The sequence below is a fragment of the Spinacia oleracea genome, chromosome 5 (genome assembly GCF_020520425.1).
Source record: "Spinacia oleracea cultivar Varoflay chromosome 5, BTI_SOV_V1, whole genome shotgun sequence".
In the NCBI taxonomy this organism is placed as follows: Eukaryota; Viridiplantae; Streptophyta; class Magnoliopsida; order Caryophyllales; family Amaranthaceae; genus Spinacia; species Spinacia oleracea.
In genome coordinates, this window is record NC_079491.1 from 20,805,464 (window position 1) to 20,831,578 (window position 26,115).

At 35.4% G+C, this 26,115-nt stretch overlaps 2 protein-coding genes across 2 annotated transcripts; one reads left to right on the top strand and one right to left on the bottom strand.

Annotated features, from left to right (window-relative positions):
* Window positions 1–909: 909 nt before the first annotated feature.
* On the bottom strand, window positions 910–6,603 carry LOC110797171 (bifunctional aspartate aminotransferase and glutamate/aspartate-prephenate aminotransferase). Its single transcript, XM_022002269.2, has 10 exons — window positions 6,307–6,603; window positions 3,695–3,929; window positions 3,420–3,513; window positions 3,213–3,316; window positions 2,542–2,790; window positions 2,346–2,459; window positions 2,092–2,175; window positions 1,560–1,730; window positions 1,364–1,477; window positions 910–1,228 (listed from the first exon to the last, which is right to left on the bottom strand). The coding sequence occupies exons 1-10, from the start codon at window positions 6,438–6,440 to the stop codon at window positions 1,085–1,087; spliced, it is 1,443 nt and encodes a 480-aa protein (XP_021857961.1). The 5' UTR covers window positions 6,441–6,603; the 3' UTR covers window positions 910–1,084.
* A 1,755-nt stretch (window positions 6,604–8,358) lies between these two features.
* LOC110797172 (protein DETOXIFICATION 16) lies at window positions 8,359–26,072 on the top strand. Its single transcript, XM_022002270.2, has 8 exons — window positions 8,359–8,691; window positions 23,971–24,515; window positions 24,602–24,688; window positions 24,830–24,886; window positions 25,016–25,254; window positions 25,360–25,478; window positions 25,569–25,655; window positions 25,743–26,072. The coding sequence occupies exons 1-8, from the start codon at window positions 8,461–8,463 to the stop codon at window positions 25,800–25,802; spliced, it is 1,425 nt and encodes a 474-aa protein (XP_021857962.1). The 5' UTR covers window positions 8,359–8,460; the 3' UTR covers window positions 25,803–26,072.
* Window positions 26,073–26,115: the final 43 nt, after the last annotated feature.

The window sequence follows — 26,115 nt, forward strand, 5'->3', positions numbered from 1 at the left end:
TAAGGGATAGCCCGAAAAGGAAAGCGGTGCGAGTATTAAGGGACGGAGGGAGTATTTCTTAATGTTATTTACACTTTGTTTTATTCTATTACTCCCTCCATATTATTTAAGGGATACACTTGTCATTTTTAGTAATTTATCAACTCCACCATCTAATTAAATAATACATCTAATTTACCATATGACCCACCATCCTATTAAACAAATAAACCCACCCACCTCCCACCCCCCAACATGATATGGTCTCCACTTGTTTACTTATTAAAATATCTACCCAACCCCACTTGCTTTATTATTTTATTTCATTCAATTTTTTTTTCTTAATACCCGTGTCCGGCCAAAGTGTATCCCTTAAATAAATACAGAGGGAGAACTAGACATGAAAATTTACTACCTTATCTTTCTTACCCCCACAACATTTACAATTTTCCATTCACTTTCTCTTACTTTATTCATTTTTTCTTACACCCACCCACATTTTCCTTACTTTATCCATATTTTATTATATTCAACCAACTTTTCTATTTTGGTCTTAATATTTGTGCAAACAGTAACTGTAAAAATCTTTATGAAACGGAGAGGATTACTATGTTCATGTTTAGGTTCATTTAACTTAATCGAGCTCAAGCTAGAGATTATAATGTACTCAAGCTTTGTTCGTTAAGGAAATAAAGCGGTCAAATTCTGTTAATTTGTCTATCTACCCCAAGATAATCCAGATACAGAGTACTTTTCTTTTATAGCCTTTGGGAGTTAATAATTACATAAACAAACTTCATACTTCAGTATCACATTTAATTGTAACAAAACAGATTAAATACTTACATGTTTTTAAGCTGGTTGTAAAGTAAACATCGATAAAACAATCGGGTAATAACTTTATCACAGTTGAGTTATAGAAAACAAACATACATATAAAAAGATGCACTTCTTATTAACTTTTAATTTGCTCACAAGTTACAAGAATCAAATACACCATAATTCTAATTTTGTAATGAAAAAAGAGAAAACAGTGGAATTGCAATATGTAAAATGGTACAATGGTAGAGAGTACTTGTGTAAATGGTCTTCAAAAATGGGCATGTTAGTTAATCGACACAGGCAACTTAAGCTGGGAAATGGCTTTCTTGATGTTCTCCGTGGCCTTCTCCAGAATGGAAAGAGATTCTGCATAAGAAATGCGGATGCAGTTGTCATCGCCAAAAGCATCTCCTGGAACAAGTGCCACCTGAGGAACCCAATGTTAACTTCTAATATCATTTACTATTTTATCCCCTTTAAGCACCATTTACTTGAGGAAAGAGAGTTACATCTAGTTATCTACTAGTTAGCACTTTAACAACAGAAAATTAGTAACGCATACCTGAGCTTTGTCAAGAAAATAACGACATAGGGATTCCGACCCATCTATGGGACCAAATCCTTCAGCTTCTGAACCATAATAAGAGCTGAAATCAAGGAACAGATAGAAAGCTCCCTGCAAAAGATGTGTGTCAATAAGATTGGAGTCTCATAGTTTATATGCAAGGGAGAGGAGAATGGAGATCATAAGAAAGTACCTGCGGATCTGATATCTTGACACCTTCCATATCAATGAAACTTTTAATCAAGAAATCCCGTCTCTCTCTAAATGCTTTGACCATTGTTGCTACTGCCTCTCCACCAGCCTTTCCCATTCCAAGTGCAGCAACTCCCGCTTTTTGAGATATGCTGCTGGCACCTGAAGTTGACTACAACAGCAGAACAAACAAATCAGACGTAGTTCCAAGGTTTCAACCTACATTCTCATTTCACACTTTACATTTTTTAGGATCAGAGTACACTTCAACTATCATAACATTCTTAACACTCCATAGTGTATTATCCCCATGTAACATGTTCTATTATATGAATGCTACAATTAACTCAAATAACATAACAAAATTAAAATCCAGAAAATATTGTCATAATTAACTCAGTCATTAGCCAGAGCCCAGAGGATTCTTGCCTACTTCTATGTCCTGCTATTTGACATGCAAAAACAATTCGACAGTTTGAACTTTGAAATCCCATCACTTGTTTGGAAGCCAGTTTCAAGTTCAATAATTATACCTGGCTCTGAATTTTTCCGCATGCAGCAACAAAATGTTTAGGACCAGCTAGATATCCAAGTCTCCAACCAGTCATTGCAAAGGCCTAAGTTAGTCAAATCAAGATTAAGAGTGAGACTAAATAAGAAATCAAAGAGAATACGTTAACATTATATCCCAACTTCTAAGGTAAATTTAAATAGTTTATTATCCACACTAAGCAAAAGAGAGAGAAGGATCTGCACCAGCAAACACAGTTGAACCTCTGCAAATTACCTTGGAAAAGCCATTGACAGTCAACGTCCTTTCCCACATTCCTGGTAGTGAAGCAAAGCTAGTATGCTTTGCTGGTGCATAAATGATATGCTCGTATATCTCATCAGACAAGACCTAGGAAAGAAGTTCATAATTCAACAGTTAGTATCAAAATGACGTGTGTGTTTGTGTGTACACGTAAGAAGTCATCTACTACCAGAAGTCGTGGGTATCGTGCCACTATGGCAGCGATCTCTTCAAGGAGTTCCTTGGGATAAACAGAACCTGTAGGGTTGGATGGCGAGCATAGAATTAACAACCTTGACTTCTCATTGAGTTTTGACTCCAGATGCTTTGGGTCCATTAAAAAGTTTTGAGATATTCCAGTGTCAACAATCACAGGAGTTGCATCAGCCAGCCTCGCCATTTCGGGGTAACTCACCCAATAGGGTGCTGGAATTACAACCTGAAATTTGATTCATAAGCAAACACTTTGACACCAAGGATAGCATAATAATAGATATATAGCACATGAAACATAAGTAATAAATTTGCAAAACAATCAAGATCTTCCATATATATGTTGAAACACAATATTTTCAATCTATTCAATTGTAAATTTGTAATTTGCAAAGGCTTCCCACGTGCAGCATTGCAGAATCTTGTCACTCATAGAGTCATAGGTCATGCATAGATACCCATCAGGTTGATGATACAAGATAGAAAAATAATTACCACTATACAAAGAATAACAAGAGTACTTGCGGCTACCACAGTTTTAGTTCAGTCATGAACCCATCACAGAACATTGAAAGGTGGAGAAAACGAGAAAAAGCAGGAAATATGTAGCTAGTGTGATTATTACTTTTGAAACATGAAGAAACTCACTTCATCTCCCGGTGAACAAACAGCAAGCACTACTTGGAGAATAGATTGCTTGGCTCCATTACTCACTAAAATTTGGTCTGGAGAATAAGAAATTCCATTTTCCTCTGCAACAATAAAGCTTCACTTTAAGGCAGTTTTTGTCAACCAAGTATCCACGACAGCCATACAAAAAACAAACAATGAAGTGTGACTAAAAAATTCATTTACCTTGTAGTTTGTGGCAAATAGCTTTGCGGAGTTCCATAGTACCTGCATTTGGTGTATATCTTGTAAAACCTTCACGAATTGCATTAATGCCAGCCTATGAAGATGAAAAGCAAACATTTAGAGAGATAATAGTTTCCTATTGCGGGTTCAAACAAACGTGAATATTAACCTAATAAATGACAACAGATAACATTGTTATATGATGCAAGTCTATTATCCAAGAGAAATTAAGTCATGGTGTGTAATTGAATAATAATCAGCAAAAGGAGTGAGACCTCAGCTATCTCCGATGGAGTATCAAAGTCAGGCTCTCCAGCTGCCAACCTAATTACTGGCACACCAGCTTGTACAAGAGCAGTTGCTTGATCTGTTATCGCAACAGTTTTGGAAGGCTTAACAGAGTTAACCCTTGGACTCAACGAGACATCAAGCTCGACAGGATCAGTGGTGCTTTGAGATCTCATCACCACACTTAGTCTTGGAAAATTCCCCTCCCTAGTGTTTGATGATCTTGTACATACAACAAATAGATTCATTACAGTTGAAGAAAAAAAAATTCTCAAAAAAGATCCAGTAAAATGAAACAAGCTTACGAACTAATCTGAACAATGACAATACACAAGACATATGCAAAGAAATAACGGTATGTTTGGTAGCCGGTAACAAATGGAAGGAATGGGAATAAATCTAAGTGTTATTTGGCAAGAAAAATAACATCATAATGCCCATGGTAATGAAATTTTATCTCAAACTTGGTGTTTTTCTTCATAAATTTGCATTTTCACCCAATACCACTCACCAAATGGTAATGGATGGTAATGAAAATTAATGAAGAAGAAATATAGCATTACCATGGGAATGGATATTGATTTTCCTTACAAATTTTCGTTCTCATTGCTACCATTTATGACCGGCTATCAAATGGGCCCTAAGGATTAGCATGACCTAGGGTGACAAGATCTATGTTAAGAAATACTGTATGAAAATTGATAAGCACATAGAGATATAAAAACATGCACATGTACCAATATGACTGCAATATCCACTTTCATTTTAAACTTATGTGTCCAATGACAATATAATTTAATGTTGGTTGAAATACAGGGATATTATTACAAAGTATATTGACAAAGACAATATTTTAAAAAGGTATATTGACAAAGAGTACATTCGTTAAAAACTGAATAATCGGAGTAGGCATCTTGAGGGTGTCGTCTTCTAGAGAGAGGGGAAAGCCCTTCGGAGAGCCATGTACCATTGAACATCCTCTAAGATGATACCAAGCACAAAACAGTGCAACACCAGCTAGCGATATGTCGCTTCTTATTTAATAGTCCAAATAATAAAATGGACTACTACCAAAAACATATCCAGTTCGAAGGGAGCATCTAATAACGGTAAGAAAATTGAGAGATAGCTATAAGAATTGAGTGTACAGCTTGCTCCTATCACATTTTACCTCCAAATGTACGTGTTTTACTTCAAATTTTAAACCCAAGAACTGGAAGAAGGGTGTAAGTTCTGTTGTTACCACAGACCAACAAAACCAATGAGCTTGATAATAGAAGGACCAACTAATAACCAATATCTAGCAACAGTTCCTAGATAAACAATACACCATTATTCGAGAAATTCCTTCCTAATTTAAACAGAGGAACCAGTTCAAGTTGTGGAGAACAGCAACGTGATGACAATGGATAAGAAATCAATTATTCTTAGCCAAAAAACATCGAAACCTAACAAAGTAGGCTTAGGGTCTACTTGTTTCAACTTATTTTGACTTATTTTAGGAAAAATAAGCTGAGAGTTCATACAAGTTCAGATAAGGTCGGACAAAATAAGTTCATTCAGGTAGCTTTAACAAAAATAAGTGTTTCTTTCAGATTATTTAACACACAAAAAAATGAATTTTTCCGGACAAAATAAGGAGGGTTGCCCAGTCGATCCCCTTGATTGGCAAGTTAAGCATATCAAGTGGCAATATCATAAATAGAAACACAAGACAATGAAACTGAAATAAACAAAAGGCAAAATAGAAAAAGTTAAGAAAACGACAAGTGAAAATGCCATTAGCTACAAAGTACAAAATCACTTTATAAAACTACTTTAACTCCTCCGAATTTCTAAATAATCTCCTTGATTGGCAAAATAGATAAGAGAGGTAACAATTTGATAAAACCACTTTAACTCCTCCGAATTTGATTTCCCTTTGCGATTCCCTTTCTACCCATTATTTATTGTTTATTACACATTTTCCACTTGATTGGCTTGTTTTGCCAATCAAGGAGACTATTTAGAAATTTCTCCAAAATAAGTTCTGCAAAAATAAATCAATCTAATTTCAGATATGATCATATAAGTTCACATAAGTTAATTTCAGTCGAAATTAAGTGAACTAAACAGAGCCTTAGGCTTAACCAAAAATTTGGAATCTAAAAAAGCAGGCTGTAGCGCCTAACACTTGAGGCAAATCAGCTTTAGTGTTCTTTCCTAGGTATAGAACTCAGATTATTAAATCAATCAACAAAGAAAATTGGCTACTCAGTCAACTCTTAGCTTTGAACAAAGCATATTTATGCTTAGGTTTAGAACTTCAACCTAATAACAATTGAGGTTTTGAATTAAAGAAAGGGAATTGGGGAAAGATGAATAATATGATCAAGAATCACGTAAATTTACGAGGTAGAATCAATAACTCGATGTATCAACAACGCAACGACATTATCACTGAGCAAAATCAAAATAAAACCAAACAATGATCAACCAATTCGAACATAAATCGTGGAACGAACTCAATCTAAACAAATTGAAAAAAGTTGGAAAATGTCGAGCTTCAATACACAATTGAGATAAATCATAAAAATGGAGAATTTAGAGAAAGGAATACTTGAAAGAAATGCCGATAGGATGAGAAGTGAACGAGAAGGGTCGGAAGTTATCGAGAGCCACAGCATCGGCGACGAGACGCCGGCGATGAGGTTGGTGGGAGAGAGTTGGTGAGCAGGCGGCTTGGAGTTGCATATTGGTGTCTTACTGTCTTGTCCACGTGTGCTGTTAGGTGGAGTGGATGGGGGAAACACACTCGTAGAGTCTTTGGTCCGTTTTTAAATGAGGAGTACAAATTCTTGGTTAAAGCGGGGTTGGTAGTTTCACCACTTTGGTTACTACTACATTCCTACAACCAGTCCTGCGTTTAACTTAAAGAAATAGAGTCAAAGAAATACAAATATTTAAAATTCCCATAAATGCAATAATTAAACATATTGATCACGGGTGAGAAATAATCTGAATCGGAACATATTATAACCAGTATTAGATAACACAATGTGATTTTAAAAATCACATTGTGGAACATATTGATCACGGGTGAGAAATAAATAGAGGAAGTACTCCCCCCATTCCTTTTTGTTCTTCCTTTTTGGAATCCGGGAGGGGATTAAGAAAAATTGAAATCTTGGTATGATTGGGTGTAAGAGTAATGATTGGGTCTAAGAGAAAGTAATAAATAAATGAAGGAAAGAGAAGATATTTTTATTAAAGTAATAAAAATCAGAAAAGGGGGTGGGTGGGTGAATGGTGAATGGTGAATGTGAATGAACTAAATAAGGGATGGTGGAGAAATTTAGGCTACGTTTGGTAGGACGTAAAACATTTTCCTAGAAAACAGTTTTCCTCCATTATCAATTTTATATTGTTTGGTTTGAAAATGAGTGTAAAACTATTTTTCCTAGAATTAAAATTGTTCTCACAATGATGGAAAACCATTTTCTCTTCAGAATGAAGGGAAAATTGTTTTCCTTCCTTTTCCTTATCTCTCTTGTACGCTTCTCTCACTGCCTGCTTACTTTCCCTTTCATTTTCCTTTCGTTTCATCATTTTTCTTACATGAAACCAAACAACAGAAAACTACTTTTGGAATTGTGTTTTTCTTGAAAATCATTTTACGCTAAAAATGTTTTACCCAACGGAGCCTTGTGGTAGAATATGTATAGATTCTTAGATTTTTTGGTAATTAGAAAGATAAATAAGGTTATTTTGAATAAAAAAATCATGTCCAAAAATAGTATAGATTCCAAACAGGAAGAACAAAAAGGAACGTCATTTCGAAAAACAGGAAGAACAAAAGGAAATGGAGGGAGTAACACTTATAACTTTTCACTCAATTTCTCAATTTCTTACAACCACTCACCATTTTACACTACTTTACTTTATTTTATTAAACTCACCTTATTCCGCATTTGTTTTAATATTTTTGCAAATAATAACTGTAAATATCATTATGAAACGGAGGTAATAATAAAACAATTTAACCTCATTTTTAAAAAAATTAACTATAGTATAACAATAAGCCCAAAGCATAAAACAATCAAAACTCAAATCATATCTTAGTTTATTTTTTAAATGAATTTGCAACAATTTAGTTAAATCTATAAAATGACAGTGTAACCGAAACCGGGATTTTTCTGCTTCTAATTTTCATGAACCCGTTGCTAACATGTAATAGTTCTGATTTACTCCCTCCGTCCTGGAATAGTCGCGCCGTTTTGATTAGACACGCTTGCCAAATGCACAACTTTGCCCACCAATATCTTGAACTACATAAAATACAAACTTATCAAATGTTAATATTTTAAAAATGTATATTAAGATAAAGTCAACAATATATTATATAATAACATTTGTTTTCATATAACAGAAATAAATTAAGGTCAAAGTGAATTATTTGAATAGTATAAAAAGTCAAAACAGTGCGAGTATTGCGGGATAAAATTTGGACAGTAGGTAGTAGATGTTTAAATCGAAATTAAATAAGGATTGATGGGTTTGATTTGAAGTTTCAAAATGGAACACGTCTATTGTATCTCCTTTTTTTTGTTTAACATATACTCCAACATATACAAAGTTATATACTATACTCATCCCATGACAAATATGACTATATATATTACGGACTACGGAGTAGTGTAGAATTGTCAAAGCTACTACAAAGAAGGAGAAAGAAAAGGGAGTGAGAGAGAGACCAACAAAAATAAAAAAAAAAATGGAAACACCACTTATCAATCAAAGAGATGAAAATGAGAAGTGGAAAAAAGGTGCGATTGAAGAGGTGAAGAAACAAGTATGGTTAGCAGGACCATTGATATGTGTAAACATATTGCTGTTTAGTTTGCAGTTGATATCTGTTATGTTTGTTGGTCATCTTGGTGAGTTACCACTTGCTGGTGCTTCCATGGCTACTTCTTTTGCTACTGTCACTGGTTTCAGCTTGTTGGTAAGTTTTCCTTATTACCACATTTATTCTTCGTTTAATTTTTCCAGAATGTATCGTATTTTTTTGGCTTATCTTCTTTATGGGTAGTTCATCATTCCTACGTCATCTTTATTGTTGCCCAAGACCGCGAATAACATGGAGTTTTAGAACCACTTAATAATATTTCACAACTGACATTTTTTTTCTTCTAAGCACCCGGTTCAACTTTAGGGTTAATTCGGATTCGGGATGAGTTTTAGGTGAATAGGTTCCAGTCTTCTCCCAATTGTTGTTGCAGGGATTGAACATGAATTATCCCTACTAAGTTCAGCCTCAATCACCACTGAATCAACAAAAATTGGTACAACTGACATCTTTAACGATTCATTGCTTTTTTCCCTTAAAAAAAATATAATAAATAATACTTCGTAATAAATAAATAAAAAGAAATTCATTGTTTTTTAACTTGTACCCGGAAGAAAAGAAAAAGTATGTGAGAATATTTTTTAGTAAACAAAATATCCCAATTGACAATCAAATATGTATAATAGATCAAACATGAGATCTAAGCCTAGTAATTGGTTAAAATTGAGAATATGTGTATGATAATAAGTGTCAAATTCGAATCCTCCGACCTTATTTTTAATTTATACGGCCCATTCGCATCAACAAATAGATATGCATGATAGATGGAGACATGTGTGTTATTTTATTTGAGATTTCATTCTTTTACTAATTTATTTAGGTGTCACGTAACATTGAAAATGGAAGAAGAAAAACGAGAGGATCCACAATACTAACAACTGTAGATCATTTATTAGACGGGTCTCTAGCCATTTTTTGTACTCACTTGTTAGTTGTCTTATTGCATAATTTGAGTGGTTTAAAAAATAACTAGCTAATCACTATTTTGGGCGATATCTCGGTAATTATGGCTCTGTTTGTTTTGAAGGAAAACACATCTCTGGAAAATAATTTTTCCATTTCCTTTGTTTATTTAAGGGTGGAAAACAATTTTTCTAAAGATGAAAAACAAATTTCTTTAGAGGAAAACTAACTTTCCTCTTGAAATGAAGGAATGCCACATTTTCCACTCCAATCCCTTACAGTTCTTTTTTTCTCCTCTCATTTCCACTTCTATGTTCTTTTTCTTTATAATTTTTTCTTGTAACGAAACAAACAAAGGAAATTACTTTCCCTTGAAAATTGTTTCCATAGTAAATCATTTTCGTTTGAAAATATTTTCCGCCGAAACAAGTGGAGCCTATATGTAATTTGAGAATTTTCCGTCGAAAAAAAAGTAATTTGAGAAATAATCGTGATAAAAATTGAGTTAAGTAAAAAGAATTACAATAATTTGATATTTAAATACTTTTTTTTTAGGGGTGATATTTAAATACTTACACATAATATGAGATAAATATTTCTTTTTTTTAAGGGTGATTAAATAAAAAATTTGGTTAAAAATCTTATGCTCCATTCTTTTCGATTTATTTTGACTGAACTTATCTGAAATTAACTGAACTTATCTGAACTTAACTGAACTTATAACTTATTTTGTCTGAAATAAGTCAAAATAAGTCGATCAGAACTGAGCCTTAATATGCTAAATTTAAACTAGTTTTTACCCCGTGTGATGCACGAGTATCTTAATGTAAAAAACGGTTACATCATTTATGTAATATAAAGTAGGATACATCGTTTATGTAATACTAGTCTTATATGCACATGCTGCGTGCGAGATTATACACAATCAGGTTGACCTTGGCCTGGATGATTTAACTTCATTCGTTGCACCTTTGCCAGATTTCTCTCCCTCTCCTTTACATGCATACAACATATCATTTTCTTCCATCAATCCGATCAACATACTTGAGTAATAAGTGTTGATAGCATTTATGATAGAATCTCTATTATATAATCAATAATCTTTAGCATTTATTTTGTAATTAAATGTAATAATTCGGTTACCATAATTGTAGCTTCCGCTCATTCATTAGAGTAAGATTATTGGAGAGGATTTATATATCCTCTCTTCAACTCTCTCTCCTTTTCTCCTTTTGACACATCATGTTCTCTTTCTTCCACATCATTTCTCACTATCTCCTTCCTCTTCATTTTCCTATTTCTATTTTTTTCCACACATCAAAGAGGATCCTCTCTTGTTTCCTCTCTCTTACTTTACATACTCCACTATATATTATCTTTCTTATTAAAATAATTAATTTAGGGATACTTTCAAGTGTTTAAAAAATAAATTAGCCTAATTAATTATTTTTCTATTACTATTGATAAAATAAATCGATTTGTAACCTTGACAATAATAAATTTTGTTAAAATAACATTAATAATATTACAATACAATACAATGACAGTAATTAACTAACAATGTGTGCTTCAAGTACATCATGAAAAAGATGCGATGTATGAAATATGGTTAAAATTAGGTTCATTTTATAGAGAAAAAATATATATAATCGTTGGTGTTTTTTTTATTTACAAATAAGTTACCGTTTCTTATTTATTACCGTTATAAATTTATAACCGCATGTAAATTGTTTAAAACTACCCAATTATTAAATGACACGTAGCTTAATATATCCTCTCCCAATTACCATATATCCTCTTCACATGGAGGATATATTGTAATCCTCTACCAAGGTAGTATCCTCTCTTCCATTTCTACATCAAAGAGGATACTACTTTGGAGGAGAGAGAGTGTAAGGGAGGATGATATATCCTCCCCAATGTTCATGCTCTTAGGAGTGAGAAAATCCTTGCACAGAAGTTCACAGGCCTCGAGTGAACTTCTAACATAGGCTATATGTCTTATTTTTACTTCAACTGTTCAGAATCTTTGATAAAAGCAATCAAAAGCTTAAATTGATAAGTCTATTCCCGATTTTGATATAATTTCAAAAAGGCCTAAAATCCCACAAAAAAATTACAGTCATCTTTCTCATTCTACCAATATTTTTTGTTTCTAATTTCGCTCACTTGACAATAGTTATACAATCTAAGTTAATGCTACATTATGATTCATGCTGGTGTAAAGAACAATCGCATTTTGATCAATCACAATAGTTATCAAATGAGTGATTCAACATGTGCAAGAACAACTCTCATATCCCTAACCTCAATTCATTCAATTCTAATCACCTATAAAAATAGGTCATTTTCCTACAAGATTACTTGAAATTCATCAAACCTAGTCACAAGTATCACCAAGAATCTAATCTTATACACAAAAATTTCACCTAACCTAATCACAAACACCAAAATCCACCTAACCTAGTCATTAAACACCAAAATTTCAACTTCAATACAAAATTAACCAACCAAATCCATCATCAACATCATGCATCATGATCAAAAACAACAAACATAATAATCAAATCAAATTAAATGGAAGAAAAGGTAAATATCACCTGATCCGGCAATAGGGCAATAATGAAGGAAATCATTGAGATTCGAGCCAAGAATAAGAAGACGACCTTCACGAGCATAATATTTCAACGCCATATCAATCACATAAGCCACAATCTCCCTCTTATTCACCATAAACCTCAAAGGGCCCGCGCTTCCAACCACGTTAACAGATTTTAACACCCGATTATCCTTCGCATTCTTCTGCTTGCTTAGCAACATTTTTTTTTCGATATTTGATTTTTAAAAAATTCTCTCACATAAAAAACAATAACTAAAAATTGATTTGTAATAAAATAAAAACAGAGGATTTGTTTTCTCAAATCAAAATAATAATTTCAAAATTTTCCAGATCGAAAAATTGATTGATTGAACTATATCGTAATTTGGGGATTTAGGATCAAGGCTAAGGCAACGGTAGTACTAGCCTTCCATGCAAGAACAGAAAGCGAAAGAAGAAGCAGAGGGAGAGGGAGTGAGCGACGATCTCCCTTAATTGTAGCTTCCACCCATTTCTGTTTTTTTTTTAATAATTTGTTTTTCAATTACCAAGGGTATAATGGACTATACTAAGTGGGACAACAAAAATGGTTTTACGAAAATAACCTCAACTCTTCACGTATATAACAGAGATAAAGTAGGATACGCAGATTTTGAAAAAATAAAATGTGAAGTGTTGTGGGATCTTTTACGGTGATGACGTGTCACGCGTTCCTCGGAGGTATCAAGTATGAGCTGGCACGAACTTCTGGCAACCTGCAAAACAAGAATATTCCCGTAGGAATATTCCCTCCGATGCCTAAGTAAGTATAGGCTAGGGAGAGAAGTAATTTTAGAGAGAAGGCAGAGCTAAAATAGTTTAGGTAGGTGAGAATTAATTGAATGCCCCTTCTACCTAGGGATCTGCACTATTTATAGTGCTAGGGTTTCTTGGAAATTGATCCCTCATTCCTACTTGCATGATTGGATGCTTTGTAAGATTGGGACACGTGTCCGATAGTAGGAGACTTGATTAGACCTGGTGGGCCTCTTGAGCGTGGGCTTTTAGGCATAATGGATCAGGATCCTTCCAGGCAAATAGGTCTCATGACCTAGTGATGGGTCTTGTGTAACACCCTAATAATTCATTGCTTTTATAAAATCATTTTCCAACTTAAAATAAAGGAATTACTAAAGTATTACCGCCACCGTGATAACGGTTAAGGCTATTACCAGAATTACGCAACGGAATTTAATGTCAACTAACTTTTGAAAACATAATTAATAAATATCGAGGCCTCCTACAATTTGGAACCATACTGGCCCAAAACCCAAAGTATAAATAATTTAAACATTTCAAACATAATTAAAGTAAAGTTAAATAGTTCAAAATACGAAAACATGCAACTCTCTCGATCATCCCAAGCCACATGATTCCGATCAACCAACCTGCTATTTTATTCTACTCCCCATCAATGCAAGTGCAAATGGTAGATCATCATAGGGTCATTAAGGCAAAGCCCATGACCAGAACACACAAAGCACGTAGTCAGCAAAAGCTGAGTACTTACAAGAATAGAGTGAGATGAAACTAATACATGCATCACTCGCTAAGTACTAATCATCATGCGAAAGCCATATAATAATTAACAACCTATCATGAATACAAGACTCGACACTTGACTCGACTCTTGACTCACAATTTAATTAGAATAAGCTTCGAACGGGCCAAAAGAATATTCTACAAAGGGAAAAGGTGATGGGAGCCAACCATACACCAAATAATAAATAATAAAATCGGGCCATACCGAGTGTCGGGCCATACCGACGGAATTCCTGCGCATAATATAAATGAAACAACGTCTTGTATCATTAGTAGGAGTACGAGCTTTCCGGCAAGACTCCCCCCATTGTTCATACTCAAGGTATATACGTTCCAAGAGTTTTGAAGCTTGTTCTGGTTGCAGTTTACGTTTATTAATATTTTATTAAAGGCGAACTCAAGACTCACCCATCATGCACACATACAATTAATAAACAACAACCAAAACAATCTTATTTTAAATGCTTTAGAACTTGTGATCAACGAAGAAAAACACTTGTGATATTACTGATAGGTTGTCGTACACCTGTCAAAAATAAAATCCTAACGAATCCTCCTAACAATGTAGTAGGGTAAGTAGGGTCGAATCCACAGAGAGATGGCTATTTAAATCTAGCTTTCAAAGTACGGTGAAACTAACGATGTCACGAAATTTAGGATTGAAGGTTTAAACTAAAATAAAAAGGAAAACAAATTAAAAGATCTAGGGCAATGGTTCACCATGTTTATAGTTCAAAATCAATCAAAACATCATCAACAATTCAAGTATTCAGAGTATCTAGAGCACGAGTTAATCCTACGGTCGGGTCTTAACGCTCTCAATTCAACATATGCAGTACGGTCGCTAACATAATCAGAATTGCTAGTTGTAGGTAAGCTTCTAAAATTTGATCTTTCGATTCTAAATCCTATTAGCATGATTTAATCAAACAATTGATCAGATTGCAAAGATTAACAATATAAACCTAATCAACTAGAAATATCAATGAATAATCAAACCATCAACAATAATAATAAGGATTCATAATATAAACATGGATTCCCAAACCCTAGAAAGCGAACTACTCAATCATGAAATAAACAATGAAAACCAAATCTAAGAATGAAAACATAATTAAAAGCAATAAATAAAATAAAGAGAAAATTCGATAATACCTCAAAGAGTTACATTAATGGAGTTTGAAGAAAATCTAGGGTTCACGAAGGAGAAGAGAAAAAGAATGTGAAAGAGGAGTTCTAAGGGAATTGAAAACGTAAAGGAAAATAAAAAGCATGAGGGAAAAATAATTCCCTTCAAGTATTTATAGTTTTCTATTTTCTAAAATAAAAAGTAAATATAAGAAAATAAGAAAATAAAGTAGAAGTCGTCAATGATTGGTCGAGGGCGTGATGACGTGGCGATGAAAAACCCGACGGCGAGAGAGACGTACGCAATGTGGTATTCGTCGACTTGGGTGCACTGTGGGCGCAGCCTTGCGCTGTGAGCAGACCAGCAACCGCTTAGTGAAGCGTGAGTGAGATGTGGGCGCAGCGATGTTGCTGTGGGCGCATCACTTGGGCTGTGGGCGCATCGAAGAAGAAAATGTGAGCTGTGGGCGCAGCACATCGCTGTGAGCAGGTCAGGCGCTTGGCAATGCTAGCGAGGGAGTGATGTGGGCGCAGCGCGCTCAGGTACCTCGCAGCTAGGGGGATGTGGGCGCATCGTTGTGAGATGAGGGCGCAGCGTTGTGGGCTGTGGGCGCATCTCACATTCGTGTCACCTTTGTTTATGTCATAACTCTCGTTCTACAATGCCCCTAGGGACGTGTGACCTATCGTTGGAAAGCTCTTTAAGTCTACTTTCTAGCCCAATTAAAATCGTCTCATTTTGATATGTAGAACTTGAGAAATCATCAAAAGAGTGAACGCTTGTCCGATTTGATGCTTAGAAAAATAACGTTTAGCTTCATTGTTGACTCAAGATTATTTCTAGAGACATGTAGTGATCCTCAAGTCAACATCTCATCCGTTCATCATCCAAATCAACTATGAACACTCCGAAAGCATCCAAATGATCATAAAATCACCTGAAATATTAAAGAAAACACAAACGGGGCGTAATAGAGTACAATAACGACAACTTATGCAAATGTGACTCTAAATGCAACTAAAATGAGATGAATGCCTAGAAATGCAACCTAAAAGCGCCTAAAATACCCTATACAAATAAGATTCATCAAATTCCCCCAAGCTAGACTGTTGCTTGTCCCCAAGCAACACTAAATCGAAGACAGAGAAATGAGACACACACATGACTTTCAATGAACCTGAACAAACCTACTCAACTCTCGGGTAAACAATTAAACAAAGTTATTGAGACAGAAATTTAGCTCGGATACAAATAGAACCACGAGACATCATGATCCACAATTGAAACAACCAAGCTTAGCCACAAACTGTTCTCAATCAAGCTAGTCGTCGCCGCATACCTTGTAGAATATAAATATATGATGCAACATGGGGTAAGATGACAATAGCAAGAAACAATTTTTGCTCAATCACAAAATAAACATGCCGATCAAGAGGTCTTTATAATAAGCTTGTAATGGGGCTAGGTAAAAAGAAAGGATAGGACATAATTTGGGTAAAAGTGAGAGTAATGTCCAACTTGGGGAGCAAAGGTGAACTATATGTGTCGGCGTGATAATGCCGAAAATCCAACTCCATCGAACCATGAACTCGAACAATCAACCAAGTTATAACCAAGGGGAAGAACATAATATAATGTCAATGATCTTTCTTCAATCCCCTTTCCTTGCCTTCAAATTATATACAAGAACGAAAGACATACATTTTTTTGATTTTTCTTTGATTTTCTCTTTGATTTTCTTTTTTTTTTCTTTTTTTTTTCTATTTTTTCGTGTATGAAAATGAAACTAAATAATGAAATCGAAAGTACATAAATAAATCTAATGCTAACTGTTACAAGCTTGGGTGCCAACAATAATATACACCATTTCTGAACCACAAATCCAAACATAGCCTAACCACGAACTATTGGCTTAGTGTGCCAATCAATCAACATCAATGAAACCATTACGAACACCGAAGCTCCCCCAAGCTAGACTCGGGACAAGTAACCAACGGGGCTAATAAGGCTCAATTTTGTGGAGTTAAAAGAATAAACGGACAAGGCTACAACATGGGTATGAAAGGCAGGAACTGATGTTTCTAAATTCGTCTGAAGGCTTCCTAAGAGAATGGCCTCTGTCATACGCGGCATGCGTGAGTTGCAACTAAGCTACTAATGAATCTCAAGCCAAAATCATACGGTAACAAGTCACATCAATCACACAAACACATAGTAAGGTGACCTACAAGATAATTGGCTAGCTATTCTTGACACGAGACCAACATCTTACCGCATACCATTCAATTGGTTCACACAATGCCAAGCAGTTATCAATGTATAACATGACCGACTGAATTTCAGAATCATAACTAAGTTTAAAAGAAGCTCAAGAGAGTCAAATAAAGCCCAAACACGGTTTGAAAGTCGAATGCAGGACACAAAGGCGCACGAATGAAAATGAAATGCAACTAGAATAAAATATTAATATTAAGAAAGCAATACATTTTTTTCGTTGTACGTAAACTCCCACCCCTAGTGAGTGGTACAAAGCGCACAACACCTATTAAACAATAAAACTAGACTAAAGTGCAACTAACATGCGCAAACTGATGATGACAAATATCCTCCCCCAAGCTAAACAACACATTGTCCTCAATGTGAACAAAGAGGATGCAAAAAACAACATGAGAATAGGGGAGAAAGACAACTCACAAACAAGGAGCTTAGCACCAAAGGCTTTTGACGTCACTGCCATGATGTGGAAATGAAACTAGCCAAGAAACCTGACAATGCTTGTACCTAGAGAGATATTTCGTCACTTAAGCACACATTAGGTGGTTAGTAATAAAAAAAGGAATTAAAACAGTAAGCCAGGTTGCCTCCCGGTAAGCGCTGGTTTTTAAGGTCCCGCTCGACCCTACTCAAATTGTTAATCAGAAGAATCCAACGCCTTTAGTAATTTATCAAATGCCCCTGCAAACATGTCATTGAGCACTACATATGGCTTAATTAAAACCACATTAATCCTCTCAAATAGGGTATTAGATAAACAAGCAGAAAAATCAAAAGAAAAAGAAAAACAGTTAGAAGAAAGAGAAGAAAAATCAAAAGAAAAAGAAGAATGTTTACAACTTCCCTCTAATTGCTCCTCGGGCAATGTAAACGATTTAGAATGAGCATCAAGGTCGGTAAGGTCAAATGTATCTTGGAATGGAGACCTATTGATAAAGTTCGAAAGACTTAACATGGGGGATGAAGGAACAAGATCAAGCCTCCGCGAGAACGGGACATAGGTGGGAGGAGATATAGGCTCAACATTAATGCTTTTACCTATAATTCCACCCTCGTGAATTAACTTGTCACTAAAATCTTCAACCAAAAGTTTCGCAACCTATGGTTTCTCAACCAAAGATTCTACAACCTTTAGCGATTCTTCATCCTCCAAAGTCTCCGTTATGTCCAACGTTTCCTCATCAGTACCAAAAGTCAAATGACAACCTTCCTCTAATGAACTAACATTCTCAACAAATCCACCATCATCATCATCATCATTATAAAGGATTTTCATGTCACAATAAGATGGTTCGAGTTGGAAATTTTGCATATCAAATCGAAGGAAAGGGTTGACAGTACTAACATATGACTCGTTATAGGGACAAAGAGAAGTATCATGGTCATGACAATGACAATAAGAACAATAATACGGGGGAGGGGTGTGAGTTTGAGGAATAGGAAAAGAGAAATTTTGCAGAATAGGTTCAACAAACATTGTCATCTCCCACTCATATGTATCCCTAACTAATTGCTCAATCAAATCCCAACACTCTTCTGGAGTCTTCTCCGCAAATATATAACTACTCATGGAATCCAACACAAATCTTGTATCTTCATTCAATCCCTCATAAATCACCATACATAGTTCCCATTGTTCAAAAATATGATTTGGACCAAGAAAATCTCCAAGCCTATAATAATATCTCCAAAACACTTCATTCTCAAATTGAGGAAAACAAATAGAAGCCATTTTATATTAAAAAAAAAAAGGGAAATTTTATACACAAACGAAAAAAAATATATACAATGTAGCCTCACCAAAAATAAAAGCTAAAAAGAAAAATAAAACCGTCTCCCCGGCAACGGCGCCAAAATTTGATAGGTTGTCGTACACCTGTCAAAAATAAAATCCTAACGAATCCTCCTAACAATGTAGTAGGGTAAGTAGGGTCGAATCCACAGAGAGATGGCTATTTAAATCTAGCTTTCAAAGTACGGTGAAACTAACGATGTCACGAAATTTAGGATTGAAGGTTTAAACTAAAATAAAAAGGAAAACAAATTAAAAGATCTAGGGCAATGGTTCACCATGTTTATAGTTCAAAATCAATCAAAACATCATCAACAATTCAAGTATTCAGAGTATCTAGAGCACGAGTTAATCCTACGGTCGGGTCTTAACGCTCTCAATTCAACATATGCAGTACGGTCGCTAACATAATCAGAATTGCTAGTTGTAGGTAAGCTTCTAAAATTTGATCTTTCGATTCTAAATCCTATTAGCATGATTTAATCAAACAATTGATCAGATTGCAAAGATTAACAATATAAACCTAATCAACTAGAAATATCAATGAATAATCAAACCATCAACAATAATAATAAGGATTCATAATATAAACATGGATTCCCAAACCCTAGAAAGCGAACTACTCAATCATGAAATAAACAATGAAAACCAAATCTAAGAATGAAAACATAATTAAAAGCAATAAATAAAATAAAGAGAAAATTCGATAATACCTCAAAGAGTTACATTAATGGAGTTTGAAGAAAATCTAGGGTTCACGAAGGAGAAGAGAAAAAGAATGTGAAAGAGGAGTTCTAAGGGAATTGAAAACGTAAAGGAAAATAAAAAGCATGAGGGAAAAATAATTCCCTTCAAGTATTTATAGTTTTCTATTTTCTAAAATAAAAAGTAAATATAAGAAAATAAGAAAATAAAGTAGAAGTCGGCAATGATTGGTCGAGGGCGTGATGGCGTGGCGATGAAAAACCCGACGGCGAGAGAGACGTACGCAATGTGGTATTCGTCGACTTGGGCGCACTGTGGGCGCAGCCTTGCGCTGTGAGCAGGCCAGCAACCGCTTAGTGAAGCGTGAGTGAGATGTGGGCGCAGCGATGTTGCCGTGGGCGCAGCACTTGGGCTGTGGGCGCATCGAAGAAGAAAATGTGAGCTGTGGGCGCAGCACATCGCTGTGAGCAGGTCAGGCGCTTGGCAATGCTAGCGAGGGAGTGATGTGGGCGCAGCGCGCTCAGGTACCTCGCAGCTAGGGGGATGTGGGCGCATCGTTGTGAGATGAGGGCGCAGCGTTGTGGGCTGTGGGCGCATCTCACATTCGTGTCACCTTTGTTTATGTCATAACTCTCGTTCTACAATGCCCCTAGGGACGTGTGACCTATCGTTGGAAAGCTCTTTAAGTCTACTTTCTAGCCCAATCAAAATCGTCTCATTTCGATATGTAGAACTTGAGATATCATCAAAAGAGTGAACGCTTGTCCGATTTGATGCTTAGAAAAATAACGTTTACCTTCATTGTTGACTCAAGATTATTTCTAGAGACATGTAGTGATCCTTAAGTCAACATCCCATCCGTTCATCATCCAAATCAACTATGAACACTCCGAAAGCATCCAAATGATCATAAAATCACCTGAAATATTAAAGAAAACACAAACGGGGCGTAATAGAGTACAATAACGACAACTTATGCAAATGTGACTCTAAATGCAACTAAAATGAGACGAATGCCTAGAAATGCAACCTAAAAGCGCCTAAAATACCCTATACAAATAAGATTCATCAATTACTACCATGTTCCTCCTCACCAAAGTGAGACTCCACATCATGCACATTAACATGAGGGTTGTGCCCTTGCACGACAAATCCTAATTCATTTCATACACAATATTCCCAACTGAACCCTACATGTGCGGTGGCTTACGTGAGCTAACCCTTCACATGTGGTAAAATAAATAGTACAACGATGTACGAATAATTGGCTCAAAGTATGCTAGACATCCCGTACAATAGCATACGAATAAATAATTCATCCCCTGCATGTGAAACAAACCATACATGCATAAATATTGAACAACATGATTGACAATGAAACCCATGCTCATAATAATTTCAACATGCTTGTTCAACAATTAATCCAATAAATCCATCATCACAAATCATAATGCTCGTTCATCAAAATAAACATGATTCCACATAATTCACATCATCAACAATCATGTAATGTCATTGACAAAAGGTGTGGTCGCCCTAGACTTGTACGTACCTTGAATACCTAAGCGTAGGGGCCACTTTGCAATAACGAGCACTCAACTAGAAATCACCTCCTATCATCAAAATAATGAAACTTAAATTATTTCCATGTTCATTAAATTTCCAGAAACTTTATAAAATCTAAAACCTCCTTTAAACTTTAGAATTCAATCGTTTTTCAATAATATAATCGTCTCAATTTGCAAAATCAATCCCTGGTACAAAAACATACTTTTTTCGCCTTTAAAATCAATAAAAATCAACACTTTAAACCTTTATTCAAAACTGAAAATATAATTGATTATCCTAATTAAAATCATCACCTAATTATGCTAATCAATTGACTCATTAGGTCTAAGTTAAAACCCTAACTTGAAAATCCCAATAACACTAGTTTATTATCATAAAAATCAATGCTTTATTCAATAAACAAATCTGAAAAGTCATCATTTAATAATTAAAACAACCCTAATGGATCACAACACGCAAATCCTCAAACCACGGCATTCATAACCGGTTCCCAGCATTTTAATTACTCAAAACAATATTAATATTATAATTTAAAATACGGAATTTAAATACAATAGGTAAGGAAGAAGAGAATTATACCAATCCGGCCTATAGCACGGAACAATCACGAATTAGGGTGATTGGGCGAAAAAGAATTGAATTACGAACACGAACAACACACACACACACACGTCCGTGTGCGCGCGCGCGCGGGAGAGAGGGGCGACGAGTAGGGCTGCGCGCAGGGGCTTGCGCGAGGGCGCGAGGGCGCGAGGGCGCGAGGGCTGGGAGATAGGGGCTGGCGCGAGGGCGCGCAAGAGATCCGAGAGCGAGAGCGAGGGTGTGGGTGTGCGAGGGAAGCAGCAGCACACCACACGACAACAACAACACTCGACGCAGCAACAGAGGAAGCAAGGGGAGGGAGTTGTGCCGTGCGAGATGCACGAGCAGCAGCGAGCAAGAGGGGGACGAGAGCTGTGCCGCGCGAGAGGCACGAGCAGCAGCGACGCACGGCACGAGGCTCGTGCTTGCGGGCCGAGTGAGCCGGACGAACAAAGGGAGAGAGAAAGAGGAGTGTTGGGCAAGAAAGAGAGAAAAGCGGGTTTATGAATTTTAGGGGCTCATTTAATGATGGGGGAGTCCTATTTATAGGCTCCCTAATCCCTTGATGGGCTAGGCTTAGGAGATTTGAGTTGGGCTTAGGAAATAAATGATTGGGCTAGTTTAGGGTTTAATTTAAACTCTTTTGATTGGGCTCGTTTAATAAAACGAATTGGACTTTTCATTTAAAACCCGAAGCCTTTAAAAATCATTTGCAACTCATTTAATTTCCCGACTCAAGAATTAAATTCGTTTCGTAATAAATTAAAATAATAAATATTCTAATTAATTAAACTTCATTAAATAAAATACATTTACATATTATTTAAATGCTAATAAATCGTAAAATACTTTATAAATATAATAAAATATACTTATAAATATTATAAAAATACGAGGTATTACATCTTGGATCTGGATGTGGGTATTGGCTATGTAATATTTCGAGGTATGCCTGTTGGTGGGCCTTTGGGCCTCCTTTCTGGGCTATCATAGTACATCCATGTGGCGCTCTTTAGTTTAGGCCACATCATGAAGCATTTGGAGTGTAATAAAATCAAATTTAGAATGTGAAATAAATAAAAGTAATTTTGAAATAAAATGAATATCTAATTAAGAAGGAGAAGTGAAAAGGATGGATATAAATGATGATTTAACAAAAAATAAAATAATATAAAAGAGGTGATACGTGGCATCACTTTATGCAAACATTGTGTTTTAAAATATTATTCCATCCGTCTCTTTTTGTTCTTTACGTTTTCCTTGTTGAGTGTTTCAAAATGTTCTTTACATTTCCTTTTATATTATCACATAAATGCCATAATATTCGATCAAAGTTTGTGGTCCAATAATTATTGTAACCAATTAAATTCATTTAGTGATTTAATCTCTCACACTTTTCCATTGAGACATTAAATATTTCTCATATTCCCAATATCAAAATTTTGATAAAAGTGAAAACATTATAAATAAACGTAATTTGTCTCCTTACACATTAATTAATCGGGTGAAAAATACCAAACTTAAAGAACAAAAAAGACGGAGGGAGTAGTATAGATAGATTTATAGGGGAGTAGTCGGTTGCTATGTTTAAACTCCAATTACTCTGTAAAATAGATAGATTTACATTTACGTTTTTTCAGCATGTAATTACAATATCGACACCCTTATTAAAAAAAATTGGCTCCGTCACTGATCGTATGTGTCTTTTACGAAAAGACTGGCTTGGTGTCTTAGGCTGTTTCCATTCCAAATTAACACAACACTTAAAATGCAATTGACGACTTGACGTTTCCTTTTCGGATAATGATAGAGTGACCCTAAGGGTTGGTAACCCTTTCAATAATGAATTTTGATTGGTTACAAATGCATTGAAACTTGACATACACCACTTTTTATCTCCAATTAATTATGCTTATATATTATTTTATGTTATATGTATCTTAGGGGTTTCCAACCCTTAGGGTCAACCAAACATTTTCCTTCATTTTCACACTCAAATTACATAATTTTCGTTTTCCCTTAACATTTATTGTTAATCTCTATGCTAAATTTTAATTCCAACAGTAATTAAGTTAATTACTGTACCAAGAGAGTAATAAGCAATTGAGGTGATTGACCTTATTAACTCATACTTAGTTATTTACCAGCCTTGTACTCGAATTTGCTATTTTGAATTAAGTTAATTACTGTCCTAAATGTAAGATTTTTGAATCAGTTTCTTATGATTATTTTGTTTGATAGATGGGAATGTCAAGTGCCTTAGACACATTCTGTGGACAATCATACGGAGCGAAGCAATATCATATGTTAGGAATACATTTACAAAGAGCTATGATCGTCCTTGTTGCTGCAAGCGTTCCCCTTGCTATTATATGGGCAAATTCTAGATCACTTCTTTTAGCAGTTGGTCAAGATGATCAAATTGCAGCTCAAGCTGGACACTATGCTCAATTCTTGATCCCTGGTCTCTTTGCATATGGTCTTCTTTACTCACTTCAGAGATTCTTACAAACCCAGAACATCGTTTTCCCTATGATGATAACTGCAGGGATCACTGCACTACTGCATTTGCCAGTTTGCTGGATTTTGGTCTTCAAATCTGGGCTTGGAAACCGAGGAGCTGCCCTTGCAACTGGTGTATCTTATTGGATTAATGTAATATTGCTAGCACTTTATGTTAAGTTTTCTTCTTCGTGCTCAAAAACTTGGACAGGTTTTTCTACTGAAGCTCTGCATGATTTACCTGCATTCGTCAGACTCAGTATTCCCTCTGCTTGTATGGTATGGTAAGTACATGGAGCCAGTAGCTTGCTTTTCACACCATAATAAAATTAAAAGAAATCATGGTATTGATCATTTTTTCTTCCTACAGTTTAGAAATGTGGTCATTTGAAATGATGGTTCTCTTAGCTGGTCTTCTTCCCAACCCAACATTAGAAACATCCGCGCTTTCTATCAGGTATATATGTACTGTGAAACCTCACTTACTCGTAAGTTTAAGTCAAACTGCATAAGAAACATTCAATATGAGCTGATAATTAAGCAAATGGAATTATACCATGGTGAAGTATACTGATTGCTGGTCCTCTTTTATTTGCAGTCTCAACACAGCTGCACTTGTGTGGATGATCCCCTTTGGTCTAAGTGGTGCTGTCAGGTACTTTTCTCTTTTGTTTTTCTAATATTTGCGAGACTTGTTACCAATTTACCTCCTGAAGTGAATTAAAAATAGTAAAAGTAGATATATATGTGGATGCTGATGCATTTTGTGTATGAATTTGGGTAGTACTCGAGTTTCCAACGAGTTAGGAGCTGGGCGCCCTGAAGCAGCACGAGCAGCAATATCAGTTGTTATGTTCCTAGTGATTAGCGAGGGAATTTTGATAGGAACCATACTAATCTTGATCCGTAATATTTGGGGATATGCTTATAGCAATGAAGAAGAAGTGGTCAGTTATGTAGCTGTAATGATGCCTATACTTGCAGCAGTTAACCTCCTAGATGGACTTCAATCTGTTCTTTCTGGTAAATTAAATATTCTACAGAACAGTAATATTTGGGGCTAATGTTTATAGGAATGGTTTTATTTTCCTAATACTTAGTTAAATACTCATTAAACTCTATTTGTAGGAACTGTTAGAGGATGCGGGAAACAGAAAATTGGGGCATTTATCAATCTTGGAGCTTATTACATCATTGGAATTCCTTTTGCTGTTCTGCTAGCTTTTGTATTCCACGTTGGAGGGAAGGTAGGCAAAACATCACATGTTATTTACAAGATAGCTAGCTTATTTACACTATATCATCTTCATCCTTATGTTTCATCAACATCAACACAGGGTTTGTGGCTGGGGATAATCTGTGCTCTGATTGTGCAAGTCGTGTCGCTTTTCGTCCTCACGGTTAGAACAGACTGGGATCATGAAGTAAATATCTGCAGCTCTCATCATTTTTATTATTTAATTTGTGTTTCTGTACATGTTAGCTAACTAGGCTTCTGGTTCATGTTTTAGGGGAAGAAAGCAAGGGAAAGAGTGTATGACACAGTTATCCCTGTTGAATCAGTATCCTGATTCTGATTCTGAATTCAATCCAGATATGAAGCAGATATCTGAATTACCTTGACATCAAATATGGTTTTGAGTATTAGTGGATTAGTTTCTCAACATCTTACGGAGAGAATTCAATTTTGTTCCATTTGAAATAATACCTGCTTTTGTTCTAGCTGGAAAATATGGTACTATCTTGGATACTGAAAGTAACATTCTAAGTTTTTACAAATGCACCAAACCATGAACAACTCTTTTTTCCCCATAAACGACTAAAAGTGCTTGTAAAGAGAACTTGGCAACATTTCACCCCAATTTGAAGCAAAGTAGGCCGTCT